Source organism: Moschus berezovskii, chromosome 26, assembly GCF_049115385.1.
Source record: "Moschus berezovskii isolate FMDL1 chromosome 26, NW_MosBer_1.0, whole genome shotgun sequence".
In the NCBI taxonomy this organism is placed as follows: Eukaryota; Metazoa; Chordata; class Mammalia; order Artiodactyla; family Moschidae; genus Moschus; species Moschus berezovskii.
In genome coordinates, this window is record NC_142485.1 from 39181468 (window position 1) to 39205845 (window position 24378).

General features: G+C 57.3%; 1 protein-coding gene across 6 annotated transcripts in view; it reads right to left on the reverse strand.

The window, feature by feature from the left end:
* MCPH1 (microcephalin 1) overlaps nucleotides 1-24378 on the reverse strand; it is a 236353-nt gene that overhangs the window by 11909 nt on the left and 200066 nt on the right. For 4 of the 6 annotated variants that reach the window (XM_088832541.1, XM_088832542.1, XM_088832543.1 and 1 more), the window contains 2 exons: nucleotides 3692-3820; nucleotides 2299-2536 (listed from right to left, as the gene is read on the reverse strand). In XM_088832541.1, the coding sequence (XP_088688667.1) occupies nucleotides 2299-2536; nucleotides 3692-3820 (367 nt within the window). The remainder of the gene's footprint in view (nucleotides 1-2298; nucleotides 2537-3691; nucleotides 3821-24378) is intronic. The other 2 variants (XM_055416327.2, XM_088832545.1) reach the window with 1 other exon arrangement.

Sequence of the window (24378 nt, forward strand, 5' to 3'; positions counted from 1 at the left end):
GTGTCTGCCCCCTGAAGACCCACCAGCAGGGGGGCCACGTGGCCAGACCCGTGGGGGAGCCAGGCAGGCACCCGACGTGTGCAGAGATGCACCAGCGCCAGGAAGGGGCCGGCCGAGTTCCCCAACCTGGAAATGATAAGACTGCAGACCAGCCTCTGGCCCCTGCACGACCGCAGGCTTGGAAAGATGAGCTGCTGACACCAACCATGTGCGCAGTCCCGTTAGCTGAAGGAGACTCTTTTCAAAGCACAGTTCTGGTCTCCAGTTGGTATCATTTTGATACATGCAGTTTTCTTTAAAAAAAAAAAAAAAAACAAACAAAACCAAAACCTCTGTTTGAGAACATAGGATGTTTTGAAGGTTGTATTTTTGGCATGTGGAAAAGAGTAAACAGCCTCTGTTGGCTTCTGAACTGTAGCTACAACCATAGGTGTTTTGAAGTTAGTTCCAGGCAAATGACAAATGACTGTGTAGCAGAAAGTGAAAGATTATATATCAAAGGAGGACCATTGGTCATTTACAAGATCTTCATAAACATGGTTATTATAAATGAATGCCACCGGAACAAACACGGTCTCTGCCAATCTGTTAAACCAGCAGTCCCCGACCTTTTTGGCACCAGGGGCCAGTTTCACGGAAGACATTTTTTCCACGGACTGGTGTGGGGGGGCAGTTTATGGGATGATTCAAGCACATTATATTTATTGTGCATTTATTTCTAATTTAATGCCGCCGCTGAGCTGACCGACAGGGGGTACTGGTCTGCGGCACCAAGGAGATCCTGGTGTTGAAGGGTAGCATCTAGGAAGGGGTGAGAGAAGCCAGGAGTGTGGGGTTTAGAGACAAGGAAAGTGAACAGGAGGAAGACTGAGAAAGAAACTTAGGCGGAGAGGCAGAGGGAGACGTCTAAGAAGCCACATGAGCATCTTGGCCAAAAGTGTTGAAATGGGTAATCCAGTGTCAGGGATGGAACCTCCACAAAGCCCACAGGTCAAAGCCCAAACCTCCAGGACCTCGGAATGGGACTGTGTTTTGAAAAAGGGCCTTTGAAGAGGTCACTAAATTAAAATGAGGTCATGAGAATGGGTCCTGATCCAGTTACTGGTGTCCTCAGAAGAGATGGGGACATGAGGGAGAGCCACGTGAAGACACAGGGAAAGATGGCCTCCTGTAAGAAGGGGAGAGAAACCAGCCTTGCGGACGCTGATCAGACATCCTGCCTCCTGGACACAGGGAAAGACGGCCCTGCAAGCAGGGGAGAGAAACCAGCCTCGCGGACACAGATCAGACGTCCAGCCTCCCGGACACAGGAAAAGACGGGCCCGCAAGCAGGGGTGAGAAACTAGCCTCGTGGACGCTGATCAGACGTCCAGCCTCCTGGACACAGAAAAAGACGGGCCCCACAAGCAGGTGAGAGAAACTAGCCTCGCGGACACCGATCAGATGTCCAGCTCCAGGACCGAGGACACCTTCCTGCCGTCTCAGCCCCGGGCCTGTGGTCTGGTTACGGCAGTCGGGCCAACACGCGGCCGTCCACACGTAGTGGAGGAAGCTGTGGAGCTGAACCCCAGTGGACCTGACCCCACCCCATTCCCCCCGCCTGGCTCCACTACATCCCACGCTGCCGGCTCCACCACCCCGCGCCCCCTCTTCCCGGCACCCTGGGGCCCCCAAAGCCGGGGACAGACGGAACTCCCCCAACCAGGGTCGGCCTCCAGCCTCACCTGGGACCCCCCTCCCCCCGCAGAATCCCCGGGGGGCATTTGCACAACACAGCAACACTGATGCTAGCACACGCATCACATTTACACTACACCTGCTTTTGGAAATAAAAGCCGAAGGTCGCTTTGCTGTGAAACACAGCACTGTGAGCACGAGGACAGGTGAGTATCGGAGCGGGGCTGCGGGCAGGGGCAGCGGGTGGCCGGTGGAGCTGCCGGGAGCGGGGCTGCGGGCAGGGGCAGCGGGTGGCTGGTGGAGCTGCAGGGGGTGGGGTAGGCCGGCCGGGCCTTGCACGCAAGCCGGGAGGGCAGGTGGCAAAAGTCTAAGAGGACTTCCTTTGTCCCCGTGAGCTCACCTGGACAGTCAGGTGGTCTTGTAACAGTTGGTAATCACATGATTTTTTTCTTTAACTACAGGCCTCTGAAGGCAGATGATGTGAGAAGTGCACCAGGCCTGATGCTCTCCCCAACTGTCGCCCCCAGGACCGTAGGACAGAGGCTCTGAAGGGCCTCCCCACAGCTCTGACTTCATAAGGTGCCTCCCGCTCCCTCCAGGAACCAGTGTGCGGATGCTCACCTAGGATCCATGTTTCCGACAGGTACTTGACCGTCTCCTTCTTCCTTCCTGGGAAGGGTCCGATGAAGATGCTGGCTTGGCGAGGGACTTGCGTGACCCGACCCCCGCACAGCACAACCAGCTCCCCCAGCTTGGCTCTGGGGGGGTTGCTAGCCGGGGAGATGAACATGGTCGGCTGGTCAGCAAACAAGGTTCCACGGTACTGCCCGGCAGACAACAGGCGTTCCTGGCGGCAAAGCTGTGGGGAGAGACGGGGGCAGGGGTTACTCCAGACCTCTTCATTGTTGAGAACAGGCCGACTAAAATAGGAAAAGCTGAGGTTGGGTTGTCTGTCCTCGACGGGTTCTGAGGATCCAGGGGCGATGACAACATTTATGAGCAGATGACATTTTCTGCGGCAGCAAAAACTCCAAGCAAATTTATAAGCAAAAAAAAAAACACAAAGTTTAGGCCTTTGATTTATTACAGATTCTAAACCAAATTATTGGAAAGCAGTCAACTGTTCGGTTGAGTCAGGCGGACCACCTCTGGGTCCTGAGTGATGGGAGGGCCGTGGAGGCTCATCCAGAGTGTCCGCCGCGTGGGGACCACCTGCTCCACCCGGCTCAGAGCGCCCACAGCGGGTGGCATCAGCGCTGAGCCGCTCCATCCACCCCCGCCTGTCAGCAAGAGAGCACAAAGGGAGTCCTGGCCGTGTGCCCGCGGGCCAGGCGGAGCCTGAGGGCCATGTCCTGGTGGGTGGGGACCAGTGTGGAGACCCCACGCAGTTCAGAGTGGGGCCCGCGGCTGCCCTTGGCCTGCCCTGATGGGTCAGGGTCAGCAGCTGGCCCGGGGCGGTGGGGAGGCCCCTCTGTTCTAAGACACACGTTGCTAAGTACCGATTAAAGAAAGACTCCTCTATGCTCAGATAGCCCTGGGGAGGTGGTCAGGGTTGGCGACTTTGACTCGTGAATTTCCCTGAGGACAGATCTGTGGCTCAGGGCAACTGCGGGTTTTGACAGGAGGTCTGTGGGAGGAGAGGGAGGTGCCCCTCAGAGGAGGGGGCACCCAGCGTCCAGAGGACAGGGGGTGGCCAGCATGACGCCGAGGCGGGAAGGCTGCAGAGGATACCCTCCTCACTCTGCCGCTCTGGCCAAACCCCAGAAAGAGCTGTTCCTGCACTCGGTTTTCAAGATGCTTTTGTTTTTAGGAAAAGAAGATCCTACTCAAAAAGAAAAAAAAAAGAAAAAGGCTCTACCATCAGTGAAGTGAATGTGATAAATTTAAATCTGGCTATAGAGTCACTCTCTTTTCTTACCCCAATGTTGAATTTTGCCATAAGCTCTGATATAAATCATCATATTTTATATCTTCCCTTCGACTCAGGAACTAACAGAGCAAATGACATTCTTACCAGTGTGGTACCTTTGTTCATGCCGTCAGTTACTCCCAGCATCCCTGGGAGGCAAGGGGGAGCTCCTTTAATTTTGCACATGAAGATACTGACGCGGAAGAGATTTGCTTTGGTTAACTGTGAGCTGAGCTGCAGGAGAAAGACCCAAAAACGCAGTGAGTCTCGGGGCCACACAGCCCTGCAGCTGGGGACTGACAACATCCCTCAGGTTGGATGCGGTCACACGTCTTCGGGACTCACTCAGCAGAGGAACAAAGTCAGGGCACCTTTCCCAGGCTTTCTGTTGCTCGAATCCACTCTGTCTTTTCCTCCTGAGCAGGGAGGTGCGGTCGTTTTCTGAGTGCTGACCTCTGCAGGGCCAGGTGCACAAGGTGGGCGACCCTTCCCCGCTGGGGGTGGGGAGGAAGACACAGGCTTGGCCCAAGCCAACCATGGGGACCCTCCTTACAAAGGCCTGCGTGAAGCTGGGCTGGAGTCTGGCCAGAGGGGCCTGAGGGCAGGTCTGCTGGGGGCGGCTTTTCCTCACTCACTATAAGAGCAACTTTGGCCTGTCGACACAGGACACCCCGGATTCCCGAGGCGGAGAACAGCCAAGCGGGAAGACGGAACGGCGTGGACCTGGGCACTGAGGGCCTCTCCATCAGTAGCCTGACCAACCAGCCCTGTCCTCCTCTGTCCTTTCAATGTGCGGGGAAAACCTCCTAACTTGTTTCTCTCCATATCCTCAGTTTAATACCCCCCCCAAAAAAGTTAAGAGGTATTCTGAATTTTAATTGAAGTGTAATTGATGCTATATTAGATCCAGGTATGCACAGTGATTTGATATTGTCTTAGTTTATAAAATGATCACCAGGATAGGTCTCATTATCCTCATCTGTTGTCATACAAAGACAGTACGTAGCTTTTGACCATCTTCCCCACACGGTATATTTCATGCTCAGGATTCACTTATTTTGCAGCTGGAAGCTTGTACCTCCACATCCTCCCCTGCCCCACTTACCTCGCCCATTCCCCTCCCACCACGGCTTCCCCGTTAGCAGCCACCAGTCTGCTTCTGTACCTGTGCCTCTGTGACTGCTCGGATTTGTTTGTTCATTTGTTGTCTTAGTTTCTATAGATGAGTGATACCACAAGATATTTCTCTTTCTCTGTGTGACTTATTTCACTTGGCACAATACCCCTTACATCCATCCGTGATACTGCAAATGGCAAGATTTCATTTCTCATGACTAAGTAATATTCCATTGTGTGTATACATATCCCGTATCTTTAGCCACTTGTCTGTGGCCACATATGTTGCTCCCATATTATGAGGGCATTATAAATTCTCTTTGGAAAACGAGCCTCTTCCGACTGGAGCTCTGTGATGACCTGGAGGGCTCGGGCAGGGGCAGGGGCAGGGTGAGAGGGAGGGTCAAGAGCCGGCGAAATGCATACCTGTAGCTGATTCGTCTCACTGTACGGCAGATTATTCCGATTTTTAAAAAATGATCACAGCACAGTAACAGTATATAACTTTAAATACCTTTTGAGTATCCGCCAATAGTATGAATACACTTGGTTAACTGGAACTAGGTTCCTATGCAAAGCCAGCAGTCTGGCAGGGTTAGGCCCAAGGGTAATGACTTTGGGATAGGACTGGTGGTGGAAGGCAGGCCTTTCATTCATAAACTTTACTATTCTTTACATTTTTAAAGCACAGACTACTTCCATAAATGTGTCGGAACTTCAGTGGCAGAGGTATGAAAAAAATATCTACCAAACAAGTTAGTACATCCACTTTACAAAATACCGTAAATCTGAGGCAGAGCTTGGAAAAGACAAGAGCCAGAGACTGCTCTCTCTTCTAATTGAGTCCCCGTCCCAACCACCGTTCTTCCATATTTCAGCTCCATAAATGATGCTGCAAGGGCAGGCCGACAGGGAAAACTACAACCATCTGCTGAGAACACTGAATGCAGCTATACTAACATTTCCCAGCGTAGCTGATGCATATCCCTCCCCTTTCCTAGGATTTTATGACCGATCGGATAACATTAAGATACCGAGTAAATGCAGAGTGTCAGCTTGAACTTCCAGTTTCTCTGCCGCACCAGCACCTAACAAGCGATGTGTGCACTTATAGCCGCACTGGAGTGCTTCCTTACATTTCTGTAGCTAGGTTTCAGAGCCGAGCACCAGAAGACGTGAGTGAGCACTGTAAAGGGCAAACAGTTCAAAGAGCAATTTGCTTCTCTTTTCTGGGGTCCTTGACAATAAGACTTGAGAACCAGTCATTCTGATTCAGACGCTCAAGGACATCAAAAGAGAGCGCGAGACTCACAGAACGATTACACACCGTGACAGCTGTTACATGGATTACCAAAGGTTATCAAAGATAGCAAAAGGGCTAACATAACTGAGTTAACCCACCTTTAGGCGGTGGTGGTGGTGGTGGAGTCGCTCAGGTGTGTCTGACTCCCGCGACCCCACGGACTGCAGCCCTCCAGGCTCCTCCGTCCATGGGGCTCCCATTTCCCTCTCCAGGGGATCCTCCCGACCCAGGAATTAAGCCCGGGTCTCCTGCATTGCAGGCAGACTCTCCACTGCCTGAGCCATCAGGGAAGCCCATCTTTAGGCAGAAACTCTCTCAAACGATGCTGAGAGACAGCCTGTCTGTGGGGGGGGTGACGTCCCAGGTGACCCAGCGCAGGGGACGCGGGCCCCATCTCTGGGCTGGGAAGACCCCCCGAAGGAGGGCAAAGCAACCCACTCCAGCATTCCCGCCCGGGGAGCCCCATGGACAGAGGGGCCTGGCAGGCCGCAAGGTCACAAAGAGTCAGACACGACTGAAGGGACTGAGCACGCACTCTCTCTGTGAGGTCAAAGGTCTCTGCCACCCAGGGTCAGTCCCCAGCGTGCCCTCCATGTCCAGTGGTGCCGAGACCCCCAGCTGACCCTCACTAGCAGCTCAGGCCTGGAGTCCTCCACCACGGCTGTCCCATGCAGAGGGCTCCCTTGGACCGAGCCCTCACCTACTCCAAAGAGGCTACAAATGTCAGGTGTGGAGGAGTTGACCGAGACAGAGAAGTGGAGGGAAATAGCTTGAAAGGATCCAAAAGCAGAGGCCTGTTTAACACCAGTAAAGGTTCTCCCCACGCCCCAAGGGCAAACATACCATCCCAGCTCCTCCTTCCCCTCCTGCGAGAGCCCCAAGCGAACACAACAACGGATCAGCTCCCTGGCTGGAGCAGTATGCAGACGGCCTGACGCGCAGGGGCCGGCTCCCTCAGGGATGAGGTAAGAACAGCCCTGTCAGACAGGCGACCAAGGGGGGCTCCTTTTACAGCTCCAGCCTTTTCACTGTGCTTTGAGAAACAGAAACCAAAGCGCTTCAAAGAGCTCTCGTCGCTCTGAGGACTGACCCGAATCCCCAAACCGAAGTGGCCGTGGGGCCAGCAGGAGGCTCCAGGGTGTCTCAGAAGCAGCTGCACATTTCTACCGGGGTGTGTCCATGCCGCGTACGCTCTCCATGTTCCTCATCTCGGATCACCTAGTAGAAGAGCCTGACCTAGATGGGGCCGCCGACCTCTGCGGGAGAGCCAGCTGTGACCCTGCTAGGAAGGGACACTGGCTGTGACAATGCACTCTCTGCAGGCAGCTCTGTGAAGTGGCCCCTGTGAGCCTACAGGGGCAAGAGCTTCTCCGCTGGACACCGAGCCAGGCCAGGCCCTAGCTACTGGGGACACTGGACTGGGGACACACACCAGCAACAGAGGGCTCCCGCATGCAGGCAGCTGAAACAGAAGGCGCTGTTCGGGGAGCCAGGACATAACCAGCAGCCTGTACCCCGCTTGCCACTGGGTGTGGACGTGCTTGTTCAGGCCAGTGTCAGCAACTCGGTGATGGAATTGTCTCCTCGGCCATGAGTATGGGTCCCAGCTCCACCTGATCTACATTAGCCAACAGTAGATCTCCAATAACGATCCTCTCTCTGACTGAGAGGAGGGAGAAGCAATGGGAAGAGAACCCAGCAGGAATCCTTGGGTGATCCTCTGATGACCCTCAAACTCGAGAACCAGCTCAGCTGCATGGGGTGGGGAGAGGCAGGCACTCAGGCCAGCCGCTCTGTCAAGGAAGTCCCCAAGGAGCAGGCTGCTTCAGAGGCGGAAAGCAGGCAGCTGCACAGGATCAGGAGCTCTCGAACGTGAGCGAGGAGCCACACGGCCTGGCAGAAAAGATCTCACTCACCCGGGAAGGCAGGATGTGGCAGGGAAAGCCCAGGAGTTCTACCCGAGTGAACTGCGTGAGCCAGAGGCCCAAGAACCAGCCAGAGGGGCCCCCTTCCCGCTGCCCCAACACTGGGTCTGCTCTCAGAGACGTATCAACTTTTCAGCTGCTTTTCGTGGGGATTTTTGTTTCCAGAATACCAAGCATCCAGACGCTACAGTTCTCACGACCCTGCCACTTATCAGAGGTAACAGTTTGCGTGTATTTTTCTAAATTCCACACAACACACACACATACTAGGGACAGAGTTTTTCCTTAATCAAGGATCCATCTTGGGATACAGAAAAGCAGTAACTCAAACCTGTTTTCTTAATCCAGCAGAAAGGACCTGTGTGGGCCTTTCTCATGTTTAGAATGTGACTTCAGAGCTAATTTGATTCTTCTTCTCCCACCCACAACTACTGAACGCTTACTGTCTACCAAGCATGTGCAAGGTGCGAGGAAGCAAAGTTGATTAAGTCGCAGTCCCTGAGCTCAGTTTAAAGCATGTGCGGCGAAAGTCAGTAAATGGAAATATTTCCATTTATTTATTCAGCTTGAAATCAGAGGAAGCAAAGAATTAGAAGGATCTCATTCTTCACTCAAAATAACAGACTGCGTGCTTGTTGACTTTCTAGTCCTAAGTAAAACAATTTTCTGGGGAAGCTCAATCAAGATTTAGGCTATTTTAAATTAAAAGTTAATTTGGAAACTTACCCTCCAGACACACTCTCTGATGTACAGAGGGACGGGCATGTATGGGCGGTCATTGCCATGGAAATGGTGGTGACTGGCAGGGTTTATTTATATTATAAATATAACAGGACACACGATTCTGCCTACCGCTGAGCTTTAGCTAAGGTCATTTCAGGAGGTGGGAGGTTTTAAGAATGGGATACTCCCCCAGCACCTACTTTGTTATTCCCCAGCCCCCCAGGGGTTTCGCTCCGTGAGTCCTCGTGATCAATGGGCCTCAGAGGCCTCAGTGTGGCCAGAGTGCCCCGGAGTCCACGCTCGGTGTGGAAGGCACAGGTCATGCATTTGCTACTGAGCTGCTGCCCAAAGGGTCTGATTGAGGCAGTCTAGCAAAACTTTCCTCTACAGCAAAGCAACGTTCTGTCCCCACTGAAAGTGTTAGTTGTTGAGTCGTGTCTGACTCTTTGCGACCCATGGACTGTAGCCCACCAGGCTCCTCTGTTCATGGGATTTCTCAGGCGAGAATACTGGAGTGGGTAGTCATTCCCTTCGCCAGGGGATCTTCCCGACTCAGGGATCGAACCCACGTCTCCTGCACTGCAGACAGATTCTTTAGCATCTGGGCCGCCCAGGGAAGGTCCTGTCCTCATGGGCACGTTGTAAAAACTAAACTGAGGACTGAGAGGCAGCGGGCAGTGCAGGCAGCAGAGCAGCGGAAGAGGCTCCGTGTCCTCTCTGACCATATTTCATCCCGCCTCACCCCAATGCCCGCCTGCACCTGAAGATGGAGTAGAAAAGCTTCAGAGGCACAGATTTTAAGTCAACGTACCGTTGATTAATTTCACTGTCTTCTCAGTCCCTTATGGATGGCAATTCAGGGGAATCTGATGTAAATCCTAACTCAGATTCAGACTTTTCAGCACACACCAAATGCAGCCAACTGCCAGGAAAAGGAGTCTGGGCGGGGCCTGGGGCCATCATTGCAGGTGGTGCTCAGTGATGTGTTGACCTCAGGTTGGTCCACGTTGACCTAGAAGGTTCTGACTAAAAATGACTAAAAGGTAACTTTTTTAAAAAGTCAGAAGGAAATGACAATCTACTCCAGAATTCTTGCCTGGAAAGTTCCATGGATAGAGGAGCCTGATGGACTACAGTTCATGGGGTCTCAAAGAGCTGGACACGACTGAGCAACTAACATTTTTACTTTACTTTCAACTCTTACAAATGAACATTTAACATGTGTTCATTTTATTTAACTCTTAAGAGATGCTATACTGGTCCAAAGGAGAATCAGATAACACATATAAAGATGAGAAATACTGAAGTGAAGTTGCAAATGGGCCAAAAAAAATTGGTTGTCCCGTGGGAGAAAGGGACAGAATTCACTCCAAGCCCACAGACAGGAACTGTGTGAGACGCGAACAGGTGTTTATGGCTTGGAGTCGTGGCACAGCTCGGGGAATGCAAGCTGGGATCCGATTGCTCGGGTGTAGTCTAAGAAGGACAGTTCTCCAGCAAAGGACAGTTTTTCCCTTACAGAACCCAGGATGTCGGTTTAGAAGAAATCATGGAAGAAAAGGGGATTAAGTGGAGTTTGCTGACAGCTCTGGTCCAAAGGAGCCTCTAGAACAACAAGACAGGCTGGTAGTCCAGGTGAACTTGGGCTGGAGTGGGGAAGCACTCCTGTTTTCCTCTGTGAACGGTGGCCTGAGAGGATCACCACGCACGCGGTACGTGCACGGCCGCGTGTACACAGGGGGCAGCGTCACGAGGGGCGCCTGTCTCTGTCGTGACCTCTCTGTTTGACCCCTGGGTTGTAAAGGAGCAGGGCCATTACTGAAATACACCCTGTGGACGGTTTTCATTCTCTGTGAAAGCGAAAGCCACTCAGTTGCGTCCGACTCTGCGTCCCCATAGACTATACAGTCCATGGGATTCTCCAGGCCAGAATACTGGAGTGGGTAGCCTTTCCCTTCTCCAGGGGATCTTCCAACCCAGGAATCGAACCCAGGTCTGCCGCATTGCAGGCGGATTCTTTACCAGCCGAGTCACAAGGGAAGCCCAAGAATACTGGACTGGGTAGCCTATCCCTTCTCCAGGGGATCTTCCCGACTCAGGAATTGAACCAGGGTCTCCTGCATTGTAGGCGGATTCTTTACCAGCTGAGTTACTAGGGAAAGACACCCTAGCTCTGCTTTATAAAATGTTGCCTTTGCATCTGGGTCTTCATTAGAAAAGCTATACTGATTTAATAGCTCAGAACCTTCCAGTCTGTTCATGCAGAAGTGAGCCAAGAAGGGCATACAGTTTAGAGAGCAAGGCTGAGCGGAGCCTCCCCCTGTCCTCGGCCTCTGGCTTCAGTGACCTGTGATGCATCCTGCACCCTGAGCCCACGCGGGAGAGGGCTGACGGTTCATTTACTCCAGACGTGGGTGACGGCGCTCATGATGATTCTGCTTTTCCCTGCAGGCAGGGCTCACCCTGGATGCCAGTGTCCACAGGCACTTCTGAGCCGCGCACGGAAAAGGCGGCACAGACCCTTCAACCCGGCGCTCTCACGGGAAGCTCAGGGCGGTGGGCTTTTCCTGCTTTGCCTGAGATCGCACACCACCGCAGTGAGGGGTCAGGCACCACGGTCCTCGCCGCGCCCTCCCCACCATTCATGCAGCCTCTGCTCCTCACGGCCACAGAGGGCCCGCGACACCCCTCTGTGCGGTGAGTCACACCTGCCCAGACAGAGGACGCACTTGCCCATTTTAGTAACAATAACGTAACTGCAGGGCTGACAACGCACTGTGGAGTGTAGTTGTGATTGGCCAGATGTTAATTGGCCACAGAATCCCTAATTTGTGCCTTTTTCCCCAACTCCCTGTGCTTCCAGTGGTTATGCAAATCTGTGTATGTTAAAACGTACAGACCTAAACAGCAAAAAGAGTCGTTTTTAGGGTTACTATGGAAGAATGACTAACAGTGAAGAAACACACCTTTTCAGCATTACATCTGTCCACCTGTTGTTTTTCCTCCAAGGACGAAAGTGCGCCTTCTCCCTTGGGCCTTTTCTGAAGGCGCCCTGCAGCGCACTGCCAGCCCGCAGGCCCGCACCCCTGGGACTCGCCGGCACCTGTAGGCTCACCCGGCAGCCGTGGCTGGGGGGCCTCACCCGGCAGCTGTGGCTGGGGGGGCTGCAGAGGCTTCCGGGGAGAGCACCTCAGTGTGATGTTCATTCTGCGCATGCTGGCGGGGCGGGGTTGCCCAGAGGGCTGAGCGACGGGACTTCTGGGTGTGTCTGGGAAGGTGTCCCCGGACCTTCCAATCCTTTGAGGGCCTAAGTAGAACAAACAGGCAAAGGGAGGGCGTGGCTGTTCCCTGAGCTGTGCCGGGCTGTCCGCACTCCTGGGTCCAGCCTGGGACTGGGCTGAACCTCCTGACCCTACATCTGTCTGCTCTGCGTGTCGACATGCGTGTCTGTCTGTCTTGCCGGTTCTGCCTCTACAGGACCTGCGCACAGGGCTGAGTGGCGGAGGAGCAGGGTGGGCCGGGCAGAGAAAGGACGCCCGCCAGAGAGATCCGTCAGGTGGGAGGGCGAGCCGGTGCGCTCTGCCTCTGTATTTGTCAACAATAAGAAGAAGGTGAAATCACAGTTGAAATAGCTGAGGATGCCCCCCGCAGAAGGGGCGGCTCCATGGGGCACACATGGTGCCAGGCCCCATGTCAGGGTCCAGGATTGGGCTGAGCCGGGGGGGTTCCCTAGGTGGGGCAGCCGGGCTGAGAACAGGTGCCTGGGTGCTAAGCCCAGAGATGCTCAGGGGAGGGGACAGCAGAGCCAGACCGGGGGCCGCAGTGGGCGCTTCCGCTTCGCGCTCTGCCCTCTGGCTGGTGGTGCCATCTCAGAGGACGGCAGAACTGGGCACCAAAAAAGATCCTGGAGACCCTCTCAGCCACGGCTCGCCTCACCTCCTGCAGGCGAGGAAAGCGAGGCCCCAGGGACCTGGGTCCTCATCTGAAGTCGGAGTAGAGCTTTCCCGTGCACCGAGGTGCAAAGCCCTCCGACCGCCTACCCCGACCCACGGTGAGCTCGCCTGCCTGATGGCTGGGGCACCGGTGCCCACACCTCTCCTCCTCCGCTAGTCTGTTCACGAGTCCATCTGACAATTCGTGTGTCTGTCAGGCTAATGAACAAAGACACACACATGAAAGGACACAGTGTTTGCTTCTACAGGATGTCCTAGAAACTCCAGCAGGAAACGGCATGTCACCGCATGGGATAGGACGAGAGCCGGGCAGGCTTCATGGAGGCAGCGTGCGCTGGCATGAACCGCTTGGGATCACTGGGGTGATGTGTGTGGGAGCAGGTGTCCGCAGCAACAGAAGCTGGCTTTTAAAAGTCTGTACGAAGGCGATGAGGCTGGGGAAGCAGGCACAGACGGGTCAGGATTCTACAGCATGACATCGAGTTAGGGGGAGCTATGAGAGCCGCAAGCAGAGAGGTCGCGGACTCCAGATGTCAGAAGACCATGCTGCAGACGGTGTGGAGGGGCTGAGACCAGGACAGGAGACTCCAAGGAAAGGACCGCAGGAATTCCAGCAAGAAATGAAGGAGGGCGGGGGCAGGGAGGGCCTGAACTCCAGAGGCGACGAGGGTGCAACCCAATGGGAGTCCCGTCCCATCACAAGCTGCCTGGTCCAGGGCGCGGGTAAGAGACCACGCACGACTGTAGGAAATGCGGGCTGCTGAGGTTTCACAGGTTCTGGTGAGCAGTGCCTCTCTCCCTCCAGCTTCAGTCACAGCTGTCCGACGGAGGAGAGCAAAACCACTTTCATCGTGCATCCAGCCCCCTGGACGCAGACCTGCGGTCCTGTGAGTTACCAGTCCTGCGCCGTGACGGGCGAGGAGGGACCCGCAAGGCCACAGCTGGCCCGGAGCCTGGGAGGGCTTCCTGCTCCCCGCTGGACACCCCTAGTGTGCCCGGCTCTCTTGGGGAGGGGCGGGCATGTGGTTCCAGCAGGGGCCTCAGTGGCTCCTCGTATCCTGCAGGCCGATGGCCTGGGTGACACCCCACTCTGGAGGAGCCAGCTCAGGAAACAGACTCCTGTGCTGCCTCAGAGGAGAGACAGGGGACCCCAAGGTGACTGTGGAAATGAGGCAGAGTTAGAAGGGTCATCTTCTACAACTGTCAGAGCTTATACCTGACCACAGGAGACATGCCAACCCGATCCCAGGTGAAGTGAGCTGGCTGGAGAGAAGGAGCAAACCGTGTCTGCGGTCCTGGGGGTTTCTTAAAGAGCTCAAGAAATAAACAGGACACAGACACCTTTAACAATTCTGATATCTGCCTGAAAACCATAGGAAAACATAGACCCCTCAAGCTCTGCGTAAATCCCCGCAGTTTTTAATGGAGAAACTGTCCCTGCTTCTCTCTGCAGCTTCTGGACCCCATCCCGAGGTCAGCACTTCCTATCAGTTCTGAGCATTTAATTTTCAGGCTCCCTGTCGCCTCTGTGGCCTCTCCTGTGCCCTCGGTTCCCGGGACCCCTTTTCTCGGTGCACCTGGCCACTCCCGGCCACAGACCCCCCTCCGTCCACGCTCGCGCTGCCCCCCTGCCTGTCCTGGCGCCCCCCTCCGGCGCCTACGGCTTCTCACTCACGGTCACCCCACGGCGCCTCTGTCCTCCCAGACGGCCTCACCGTTCACGGGCAGTGGCTGCGGTTATCCCGAGATAACCTGGCCAGGCCCCGGGAAAAGGCCCCTGGGGGCAGCGGCCCGCCGACGTGCCCCTCCCTCTCTCTGCTCTCACGCTCGGTCATGCGGCCCAGACGCGCTGCCACCAAGGGCCCCATGCGCCCCCAGAGCCCAATCCTGTGGACGGAACGGGCCTACCAGGCCGGCACCTGCTCCTGGGGTCTGCTCGCTGCACCTGCCCTCCCTGGCCTCCGTCTCGCCGCGTTTCTCTGCATCTCCCGCACAAGCCTGGCTGTGTCCACAATGGTGCCTCTTCCTCACGCGCGCCCTGCTCCCCAGTGCTTCTTCTCTCCGAGCAGCCTCGTCAGGGCTGAGAAGACCCTGTGCTGTGGAGGACTGCAGTTTTGACGGACCCTGAGCTAGCAGGCCTGTAAACAGCAGCCAACCACATGCCATGGGCCCTGATCCCAGACGCCGGGGAACACTGGAGCACAGGACGGTACGTGATCAAAGCGGGTTCCACCTGACACCGAGAACACAGTTTGAAGGGTTAAGGAAAAGTGAAAAGTCACGAACAAAGACACCTAAGTGTCACAAATGGTTTCTTTGTCTCGGTTCACCCTGACTGGTGGTCCCCAAACGCTGATTGCAGAGCCAGAGCCGCCCCTGTCAGATGGAGTCTCCTGCAGGGTTTCCCGCGTAGTTATTCTACCTTGTGATGCATCTGCTTGGTTTACTGTTGAGTCGCTCAGTCGTGCCCGACTCTTTCCTGTTAACATGTTTGAAATTACTTCTCACTGAGTAAGCATCACACACGCGGGGCAGACCGGGCTCAGAGCGCTCTGTAAGCAGCACAGGTGCGTGAACATCTAACAGAAGTGCATTTCTCAAAGCTGCCCGCGTCTACAGGGAAACACTCCTACGTAGAAATGATGCTTGCAGCCCAGTTCTCCATCTTACTGGTAAGCAGGGCAAGGTAGGCGCACGAGGCCACACACGAGGAGAGCAGATGGGCGTAGAACAGAGCCCAGGACCCCGGCTCCCGGGTCCCCACTGGGTGATGCCGGGCTGGGCTGGACGAAGGAGACAGTGGTTAAAACCAGGATGCTCACCCCTGAGCTGTGGCTTGTGCTGAGCGGCTGATTCCCAGGGGTGGGGGTGCCCAGGAGCCCGTAGCCGTGGGGTGAATGGCTCGGAACAGCGTCTGACAGAGGACACCTCCTTCTTCTGGGTTCTCAGCGCCTCTCCACATGTGGCGGCGTCCCCTCTCCACTCTGAACACCGTGCCGTGGCCCTGGGCCCCGTCACCCCTGGGGCTCTCGCTTGGCCTGGCCTCTTCCCTCCGGGCCCGAGGTCCTGAGCACAGCTTGCGGCCCAGATGTCCAGCGGCTCCGTGCTGCCCTCCCTACGCACCTGCCCTGGGTTCTGGGACAAGCGCGCCCCACTGGCTCCGCTTGGGTGCACGGGGAGCTCAGCACAGCTAAACTCCTCTGCGTGCCAGCCGCGTCCCACTAAGTAACAGCTAACGGTTACTGGTGTGCGTGGCCTTTCTGAGCCCTGGAGGTGAATTAGCTCGTTGCATCCTTGAATTGAGCTTATGGAAGAGAGGCTGTCACCGTTCCCAGCTCCCAGCGGAAAATAAAGCAGCGGGAGAGAACAAGGCCACAGAACGAGGCCGAGAAGGGACCCTGCAGCCTGCCCAGGCAAGCGACATTCTGGGCACTCACACCCTGCTGCTCTCAGTCTCTCCACCCGGCCCCGTCACGACGCCCGGGGGCGGACTCACTCCCCGCCTCCCCCGCACCTCCGCCCCAGCAGGGCTTCGGGAGGCTCTGCTCCGGGGCTCCGGCGGCTCACAGGCTGGGTCAGGCGCGCAGGGTCCTCGTCGCTCGGAGTTCTCGTTTCTAGACGGAGGCATGAAGCGCACAGAGGCACCAACCCCAAGTCCCAGCCCGTCCCGACGGCCCGTTCACTCTCCCGTGGACCGCGGCCCATCCCGACACTCACTCTCCCGTGGGGCCGCGGCCCATCCCGACGGCCCGTTCACTCTCCCGTGGGGCCGCGGCCCGTCCCGACACTCACTCTCCCGTGGGGCCGCGGCCCGTCCCGACACTCACTCTCCCGTGGGGCCGCGGCCCGTCCCGAACTCACTCTCCCGTGGGGCCGCGGCCTGTCCCGTCACTCACTCTCCCGTGGGGCCGCGGCCCGTCCCGACACTCACTCTCCCGTGGGGCCGCGGCCCGTCCCGACACTCACTCTCCCGTGGGGCCGCGGCCCGTCCCGAACTCACTCTCCCGTGGGGCCGCGGCCCGTCCCGTCACTCACTCTCCCGTGGGGCCGCGGCCCGTCCCGACAGCCCGTCCCGACACTCACTCTCCCGTGGGGCCGCAGCCCGTCCCGACACCCCGTCCCGTCACTCACTCTCCCGTGGGGCCGCGGCCCGTCCCGACACTCACTCTCCCGTGGGGCCGCAGCCCGTCCCGACACTCACTCTCCCGTGGGGCCGCGGCCCGTCCCGACACTCACTCTCCCGTGGGGCCGCAGCCTGTCCCAACAGCCTGTCCCGACACTCACTCTCCCGTGCGGCCGCGGCCCGTCCCGACACTCACTCTCCCGTGGGGCCACGGCCCGTCCCGACACTCACTCTCCCGTGGGGCCGCAGCCCGTCCCGACACTCACTCTCCCGTGGGGCCCCAGTCCGTCCCGACAGCCCGTCCCGACACTCACTCTCCCGTGGGGCCGCGGCCCGTCCCGACACTCACTCTCCCGTGGGGCCGCGGCCCGTCCCGACACTCACTCTCCCGTGGGGCCGCGGCCCGTCCCGAACTCACTCTCCCGTGGGGCCGCGGCCCGTCCCGTCACTCACTCTCCCGTGGGGCCGCGGCCCGTCCCGACAGCCCGTCCCGACACTCACTCTCCCGTGGGGCCGCGGCCCGTCCCGACACTCACTCTCCCGTGGGGCCACGGCCCGTCCCGACACTCACTCTCCCGTGGGGCCGCGGCCCGTCCCGTCACTCACTCTCCCGTGGGGCCGCAGCCCGTCCAGACACCCCGTCCCGTCACTCACTCTCCCGTGGGGCCGCGGCCCGTCCCGACACTCACTCTCCCGTGGGGCCGCAGCCCGTCCCGACACTCACTCTCCCGTGGGGCCCCAGTCCGTCCCGACAGCCTGTCCCGACACTCACTCTCCCGTGGGGCCGCGGCCCGTCCCGACACTCACTCTCCCGTGGGGCCCCAGTCCGTCCCGACAGCCTGTCCCGACACTCACTCTCCCGTGCGGCCGCGGCCCGTCCCGACACTCACTCTCCCGTGGGGCCACGGCCCGTCCCGACACTCACTCTCCCGTGGGGCCGCAGCCCGTCCCGACACTCACTCTCCCGTGGGGCCCCAGTCCGTCCCGACAGCCCGTCCCGACACTCACTCTCCCGTGGGGCCGCAGCCCGTCCCGACAGCCCGTCCCGACACTCACTCTCCCGTGGGGCCGCGGCCCGTCCCGACACTCACTCTCCCGTGGGGCCGCAGCCCGTCCCGACAGCCCGTCCCGACACTCACTCTCCTGTGGGGCCGCGGCCCGTCCCGACACTCACTCTCCCGTGGGGCCGCAGCCCATCCCGACAGCCCGTCCCGACACTCACTCTCCCGTGGGGCCACGGCCTGTCCCGACACTCACTCTCCCGTGGGGCCGCAGCCCGTCCTGACAGCCCATCCCGACACTCACTCTCCCGTGGGGCCACGGCCCGTCCCGACAGCCCGTCCCGACACTCACTCTCCCGTGGGGCCGCGGCCCGTCCTGACAGCCCGTCCCGACACTCACTCTCCTGTGGGGCCGCGGCCCGTCCCGACACTCTCCTGTGGGGCCGCGGTCCGTCCCGACACTCACTCTCCTGTGGGGCCGCGGCCCGTCCCGACACTCACTCTCCCGTGGGGCCCCGGCCCGTCCCAACACTCACTCTCCTGTTGGGCCGCGGCCCGTCCCTACACTCACTCTCCCGTGGGGCCCCAGCCCGTCCCGACACTCACTCTCTTGTCGGGCCGCGGCCCGTCCCAACACTCACTCTCCTTGGGGCTGCGGCCCATCCCGACAGCCCGTCCCGACACTCACTCTCCCGTGGGGCCGCGGCCCGTCCCGACACTCACTCTCCCGTGGGGCCGCGGCCCGTCCCGACACTCACTCTCCCGTGGGGCCGCGGCCCGTCCCGACACTCACTCTCCCGTGGGGCCGCGGCCCGTCCCGACAACCCGTCCCGACACTCACTCTCCTTGGGGCTGCGGCCCATCCCGACAGCCCGTCCCGACACTCACTCTCCCGTGGGGCCGCGGCCCGTCCCGACACTCACTCTCCCGTGGGGCCGCGGCCCGTCCCGACACTCACTCTCCCGTGGGGCCGCGGCCCGTCCCGACAGCCCGTCCCGACACTCACTCTCCCGTGGGGCCGCGGCCCGTCCCGACACTCACTCTCCTGTGGGGCCGCGGCCCGTCCCGACACTCACTCTCCTGTGGGGCCGCGGCCCGTCCCGACAGCCCGTCCCGACACTCACTCTCCCGTGGGGCCGCGGCCCGTCCCGACACTCACTCTCCTGTTTGGCCGCGGCCCGTCCCGACACTCACTCTCTTGTCGGGCCGCGGCCCGTCCCAACACTCACTCTCCTGTGGGGCCGCGGCCCGTCCCGACACTCACTGTCCTGTGGGGCCGCGGCCCGTCCCTACACTCACTCTCCCGTGGGGCCCCGGCCCGTCCCGACACTCACTCTCCCGTGGGGCCGTGGCCCGTCCCGACAGCCCGTCCCGACACTCACTCTCCTGTGGGGCCGTGGCCCATCCCGACACTCACTCTCCCGTGGGGCCGCGGCCCGTCCCGACACTCACTCTCCTGTTTGGCCGCGGCCTGTCCCGACACTCACTCTCTTGTCAGGCCGCGGCCCGTCCCGACACTCACTCTCCTGTGGGGCCGCGGCCCATCCCGACACTCACTGTCCTGTGGGGCCGCGGCCCGTCCCTACACTCACTCTCCCGTGGGGCCCCGGCCCGTCCTGACACTCACTCTCCCGTGGGGCCGCGGCCCGTCCCGACAGCCCGTCCCGAAACTCACTCTCCCGTGGGGCCCCGGCCCGTCCCGACAGCCCGTCCCGAAACTCACTCTCCCGTGGGGCCCTGGCCCGTCCCAACACTCACTCTCCTGTGGGGCCGCGGCCCGTCCCGACAGCCCGTCCCGACACTCACTCTCCTGTGGGGCCGCGGCCCGTCCCGACACTCACTCTCCCGTGGGGCCCCGGCCCGTCCCGACACTCACTCTTCTGTGGGCCGCAGCCCGTCCCGACAGCCCGTCCCAACAATCACTCTCCCGTGGGGCCGTGGCCCGTCCTGACAGCCCGTGCCGACACTCACTCTCCTGTGGGGCCGCGGCCCGTCCCGACACTCTCCTGTGGGGCCGCGGTCCGTCCCGACACTCACTCTCCTGTGGGGCCGCGGCCCGTCCCGACACTCACTCTCCTGTTGGGCCGCGGCCACCCAGCTGGAGACCGTCTCCAGGGCCCGGCGGCTCGCCCGTCTGTCCCCCTCAGAGACCCGCCACCACCCTTAGCACTGACGTGACACTGTCTCAGCTTTGCCATCAGCAGCGCCTCCTGTCTGCACCCCAAGTACAACGACAGAGGCGCATACTCTGGTTCCCGGCTCCTTGTGCTCTGCATGCTGCCTACACACACACACACCCCTACACACATGCACACAGACACGCACACACAGACACACACACACCCCTACACACACAGACACACAGCACACAGAGACACACACACTCATGCACATACTCTGGTTTCTGTTCCTTGTGCTCTGCACGCTGCCTACACACACACACACCCCTACACACACGCACACAGACACGCACACACAGACACACACACACCCCTACACACACAGACACACAGCACACAGAGACACACACACTCATGCACATACTCTGGTTTCTGTTCCTTGTGCTCTGCACACTGCCTACACACACACACACACACACACACACACTCAGACACACACACATGCACACGCACACACATATGCACACATCTCTGCACACACACACAGCAGCGTGTTAAAGATACATACACATACACAGATACATGCACATATACACACATACACACACGCACATACACAGAGGCACAGACACACACACATGCACACACCCCTACACACACACACCACACACACACACAAACAGACACACACACAGACACAGAGACAGACACACAGAGACAGACACAGAGACACACACACACTCAGACACATACACAAAGACACACACACACATGCACATACTCTGGTTTTCGGCTCCTTTTGCTCTGCACATTGCCTACATATACAGATACACACAGATACACACAGACACACACACACGCACACACACGCGTACACACACATACACCACATACTCTGTTTTCTGGCTCCTTTTGCTCACCATGCTGCCTACACACACAGACAGACAGACAGACAGACAGACACACGTGCGCATACTCTGGTTTCTAGCTCCTTTTGCTCTGAATGCTGCCCACACACACACACACACACACACACATACAGACACACACACACACGTGTGCATACTCTGGTTTCTGACTCCTTTTGCTCACCACACTGCCTACACACACACACACCCACCCACCCCTTCAGTGGCTTTCCATTACTTGGAACAAAACCAGAACTCCCCAAATTCTTTCCATGGATCAGCCATGACTTCTCAGTGCAGCCAAACCTCGCCCTCCCCTCACTCCCCACCTCTGCTCTGCCACACCAGGCTCCTGCCAGCCTCCCTCTGCCCGCAGGGCCTTTAACACGCTGCTGTGGTCTCAGTGTTTTACAAATGGTAACTTTTAGTAGACATACAGATGACCGACAGTCACATGACAAGATGCTCAACACTGATAATTATTAGAAAAATGCAAATTAAAACTACAATGAGGTATCACCTCACACTCGTCAGAATAGCCATTATTTTAAAGTCTAATGAATCACAAATGCTGGAGAGGGTGTGGAGCAAAGGAAACCCTCCTACAGTGTTGGTAGAAAGGTAAATTGGCGCAACCACTATGGAGAACAGTATGGAGATAGTTCCTAAAAAAACTAAAAATAGAATTACCATATGATCCTGCAATCCCACTCTTGGGCATATATCCGGAGAAGACCAAACTTTGAAAAGATACACGTATCTCAATGTTCCTTGCAGCACTATTTACAGTAGCCAAGACATGGAAGCCACCTAAATGTCCATCAACAGATGAATGGATAAAGATGCGGTACACACACACAATGGAATATTACTCAGCCATAAAAAGAATGAAGTAATGCCATCTGCACCAACATGGATGGGCTCAGAGATCACACTAAGTGAAGTCAGACAGAGAAAGACAAATATCGCATGACAGCGCTTACATGCAGAATCAAGGGATTCTCCAGGCAAGAATACTAGAGTGGGTTGCCATGCCTTCCTCCAGGGGATCTTCTCGACCCAGAGATTGAACCTGCATCTCTCATGTCTCCTGCATTGGAAGGCGGGTTCTTTACCACTAGTGCCACCCGTGAAGCAACCCCCTCCCCGCCCCCAAATGATACAAATACACTTATTTACAAAACAGAAAAAGACCCACAAACATAGAAAACAAACTTATGGTTAGCAAAGGGGACTCTAGGGGTGGGAGGGCTTTAAATGAGGAGTCTGGAATTAACACGTACACACTGCTATCTGTAAAGCAAACGACAAGGACCTACTGTGCAGCACAGGGAGCTGTACTCGGCATCTTATGGTGACCTGTGATAAGAAACGAATCCGAAAAAAGCATGGACAGATGCACACGCACAACTGAGTCGGTCTGCTATACACCTGAAACCAACACAACACTGGAAACCAGCTGCAATGAAGAGCGACGCTCTCAATCCTCAAAAAGCTGAACGAGGCAGGTGCTACATTAGTCTCCCGTTTGACATGAGACTGATGGCCTGGAAAGGAAACAGGCTGCTGGAGATCAGGAAGCTAAGGGGTGCGGGGTTGGTGGGAGCTTCCCAAGCTCCCACGGGGGTGCGCAGCCGGCCCTCCAGGCAAGGAGCCTGGCCAGAGGGCGCTCAGCACAGCTGCAGGGGGAGCAGGCGTAAGCTCTTCTTTCAGAGGACACCTTAGAGCTTTCTAGAGGCCGTGCATGCGGACGTACATGCACATGTGTATCTGTGTGTGCGTCAGAGGGTCAGATGGCTGGATGGCACCACCAAGGCGATGAACATGAACCTGGGCAGATCCCGGCAAACAGCGGGCAACAGGGACGCCTGGCGTGCTGCAGTCCATGGGGTCCCAAGGAGCTGGACATGCCTGGGCGACTGAACAACAGTGTAGCACAGCACAGTGTCTGTCGCTCAGTCGTGTCCAACTCTCTGTGACCCCACAGACCGTAGCCCACCAGGCTCCTCTGTCCATGGGATTCTCCAGGCAAGAACACTGGAGTGGGGTGCCATTCCCTTCTCCAGGGGATCTTCCTGACTCAGGGATCCAGCCCAGTTCCCAGGTTCCCCACGTTATGGGCAGATTCATTACCTCTGAGCCACCAGGGAAGTGTATATATATATATTTTTTTTGTTTTGTTTTTTTCTCTTCTGAGGATCCATTCTCTGATCAGGGGTCAAATCCCAGTCCCATGAATTAGGAGTGCAAAGTCTTAGACACTGAACCACCAAGGAAGTCTTGATATGTATGTATTTACAATGTTGTGTGGACCACAACAAACTGTGGAAAATGATTAAAGAGATGGGAATACCAGACCACCTGACCTGCCTCTTGAGAAACCTGTATGCAGGTCAGGAAGCAACAGTTAGAACTGGACATGGAACAACAGACTGGTTCCAAATAGGAAAAGGAGTACGTCAAGGTTGTATATTGTCACCCTGCTTACTTAACTTATATGCAGAGTACATCATGAGAAACGCTGGGCTGGAAGAAGCACAAGCTGGAATCAAGATTGCCAGGAGAAATATCAATAACCTCAGATATGCAGATGACACCACCCTTATGGCAGAAAGTGAAGAGGAACTAAAAAGCCTCTTGATGAAAGTGAAAGAGGAGAGTGAAAAAGTTGGCTTAAAGCTCAACATTCAGAAAACTAAGATCATCTAGTCCCATCACTTCATGGGAGTCTGAGTGAACTCTAGGAGTTGGTGATGGACAGGGAGGCCTGGTGTGCTGCAGCCCATGGGGTCTCCAGGAGTCGTACACGACTGAGCGACTGAACTGAACTGATAATGCTGCAGTGGAAAAAGCTGGTTTTTTGTGTGTGAGACGCAGCAGGTCTGTTGCGGACTCCGTTCTGCAGGCTCCTCCCCAGACTCTGTGCCATGCGTCCGAGGCCGTCTAGCGTAGCACCTTCTGTGATCTAAACCACCTTCCAGCAGCCCCTGCTACCGTCTCAGTCACTCAGTCTCCAAAGTTCAGGAAGACCTTTGGCTTCTCTACCTGCAACGACTGCCTCGTCGCCTCCCTGCACGGTTTGCGTCCCCAGAGCGGGTGCAGTCTGGGTTCCAGGGAGAACCTGGATTTAGCAAGTCAGCCAGCACTGAGTGTGAGCGGTCTTGCAGGAGCCCCCAGATCTCTGCGTCTCTGTGTCTACAAGCGTAAATAATCATCACGTCTGCTTGGTGGAGAGGCTGGAAGGCAGCGTGAAGGTCGGCGCAGCACCGCCTGGCTCCCTGGGAGCTGCTGAGGCATCAGCGTTCGGTCAGGGCCCTGCCTCCTCTCGCCATGCCAGTGCCGGCGGCAGGACGCCGAGGGGTCTGCTGGGCCTAAGCAGCTGACTAGGGGTCCTGGCCGTGGAGATAGGGGAGGTGGCAGTTGTTAAAATTAACAGGTGAGATAGTAAACAATAATTGACATTTGCTCAAGTATTCCAGCTGTGTTCCAAGAAGCACCCCTTTTAGTTGCTACAAAAGTCCTCTGAGGCAGAGCCTATCCCTGGCCCGTTTCGCAGCTGGGAAATGGGTTCCGCGGACTGTGGCCAAGGTGCTGTGTGGGCACATGGACAGACGGACACT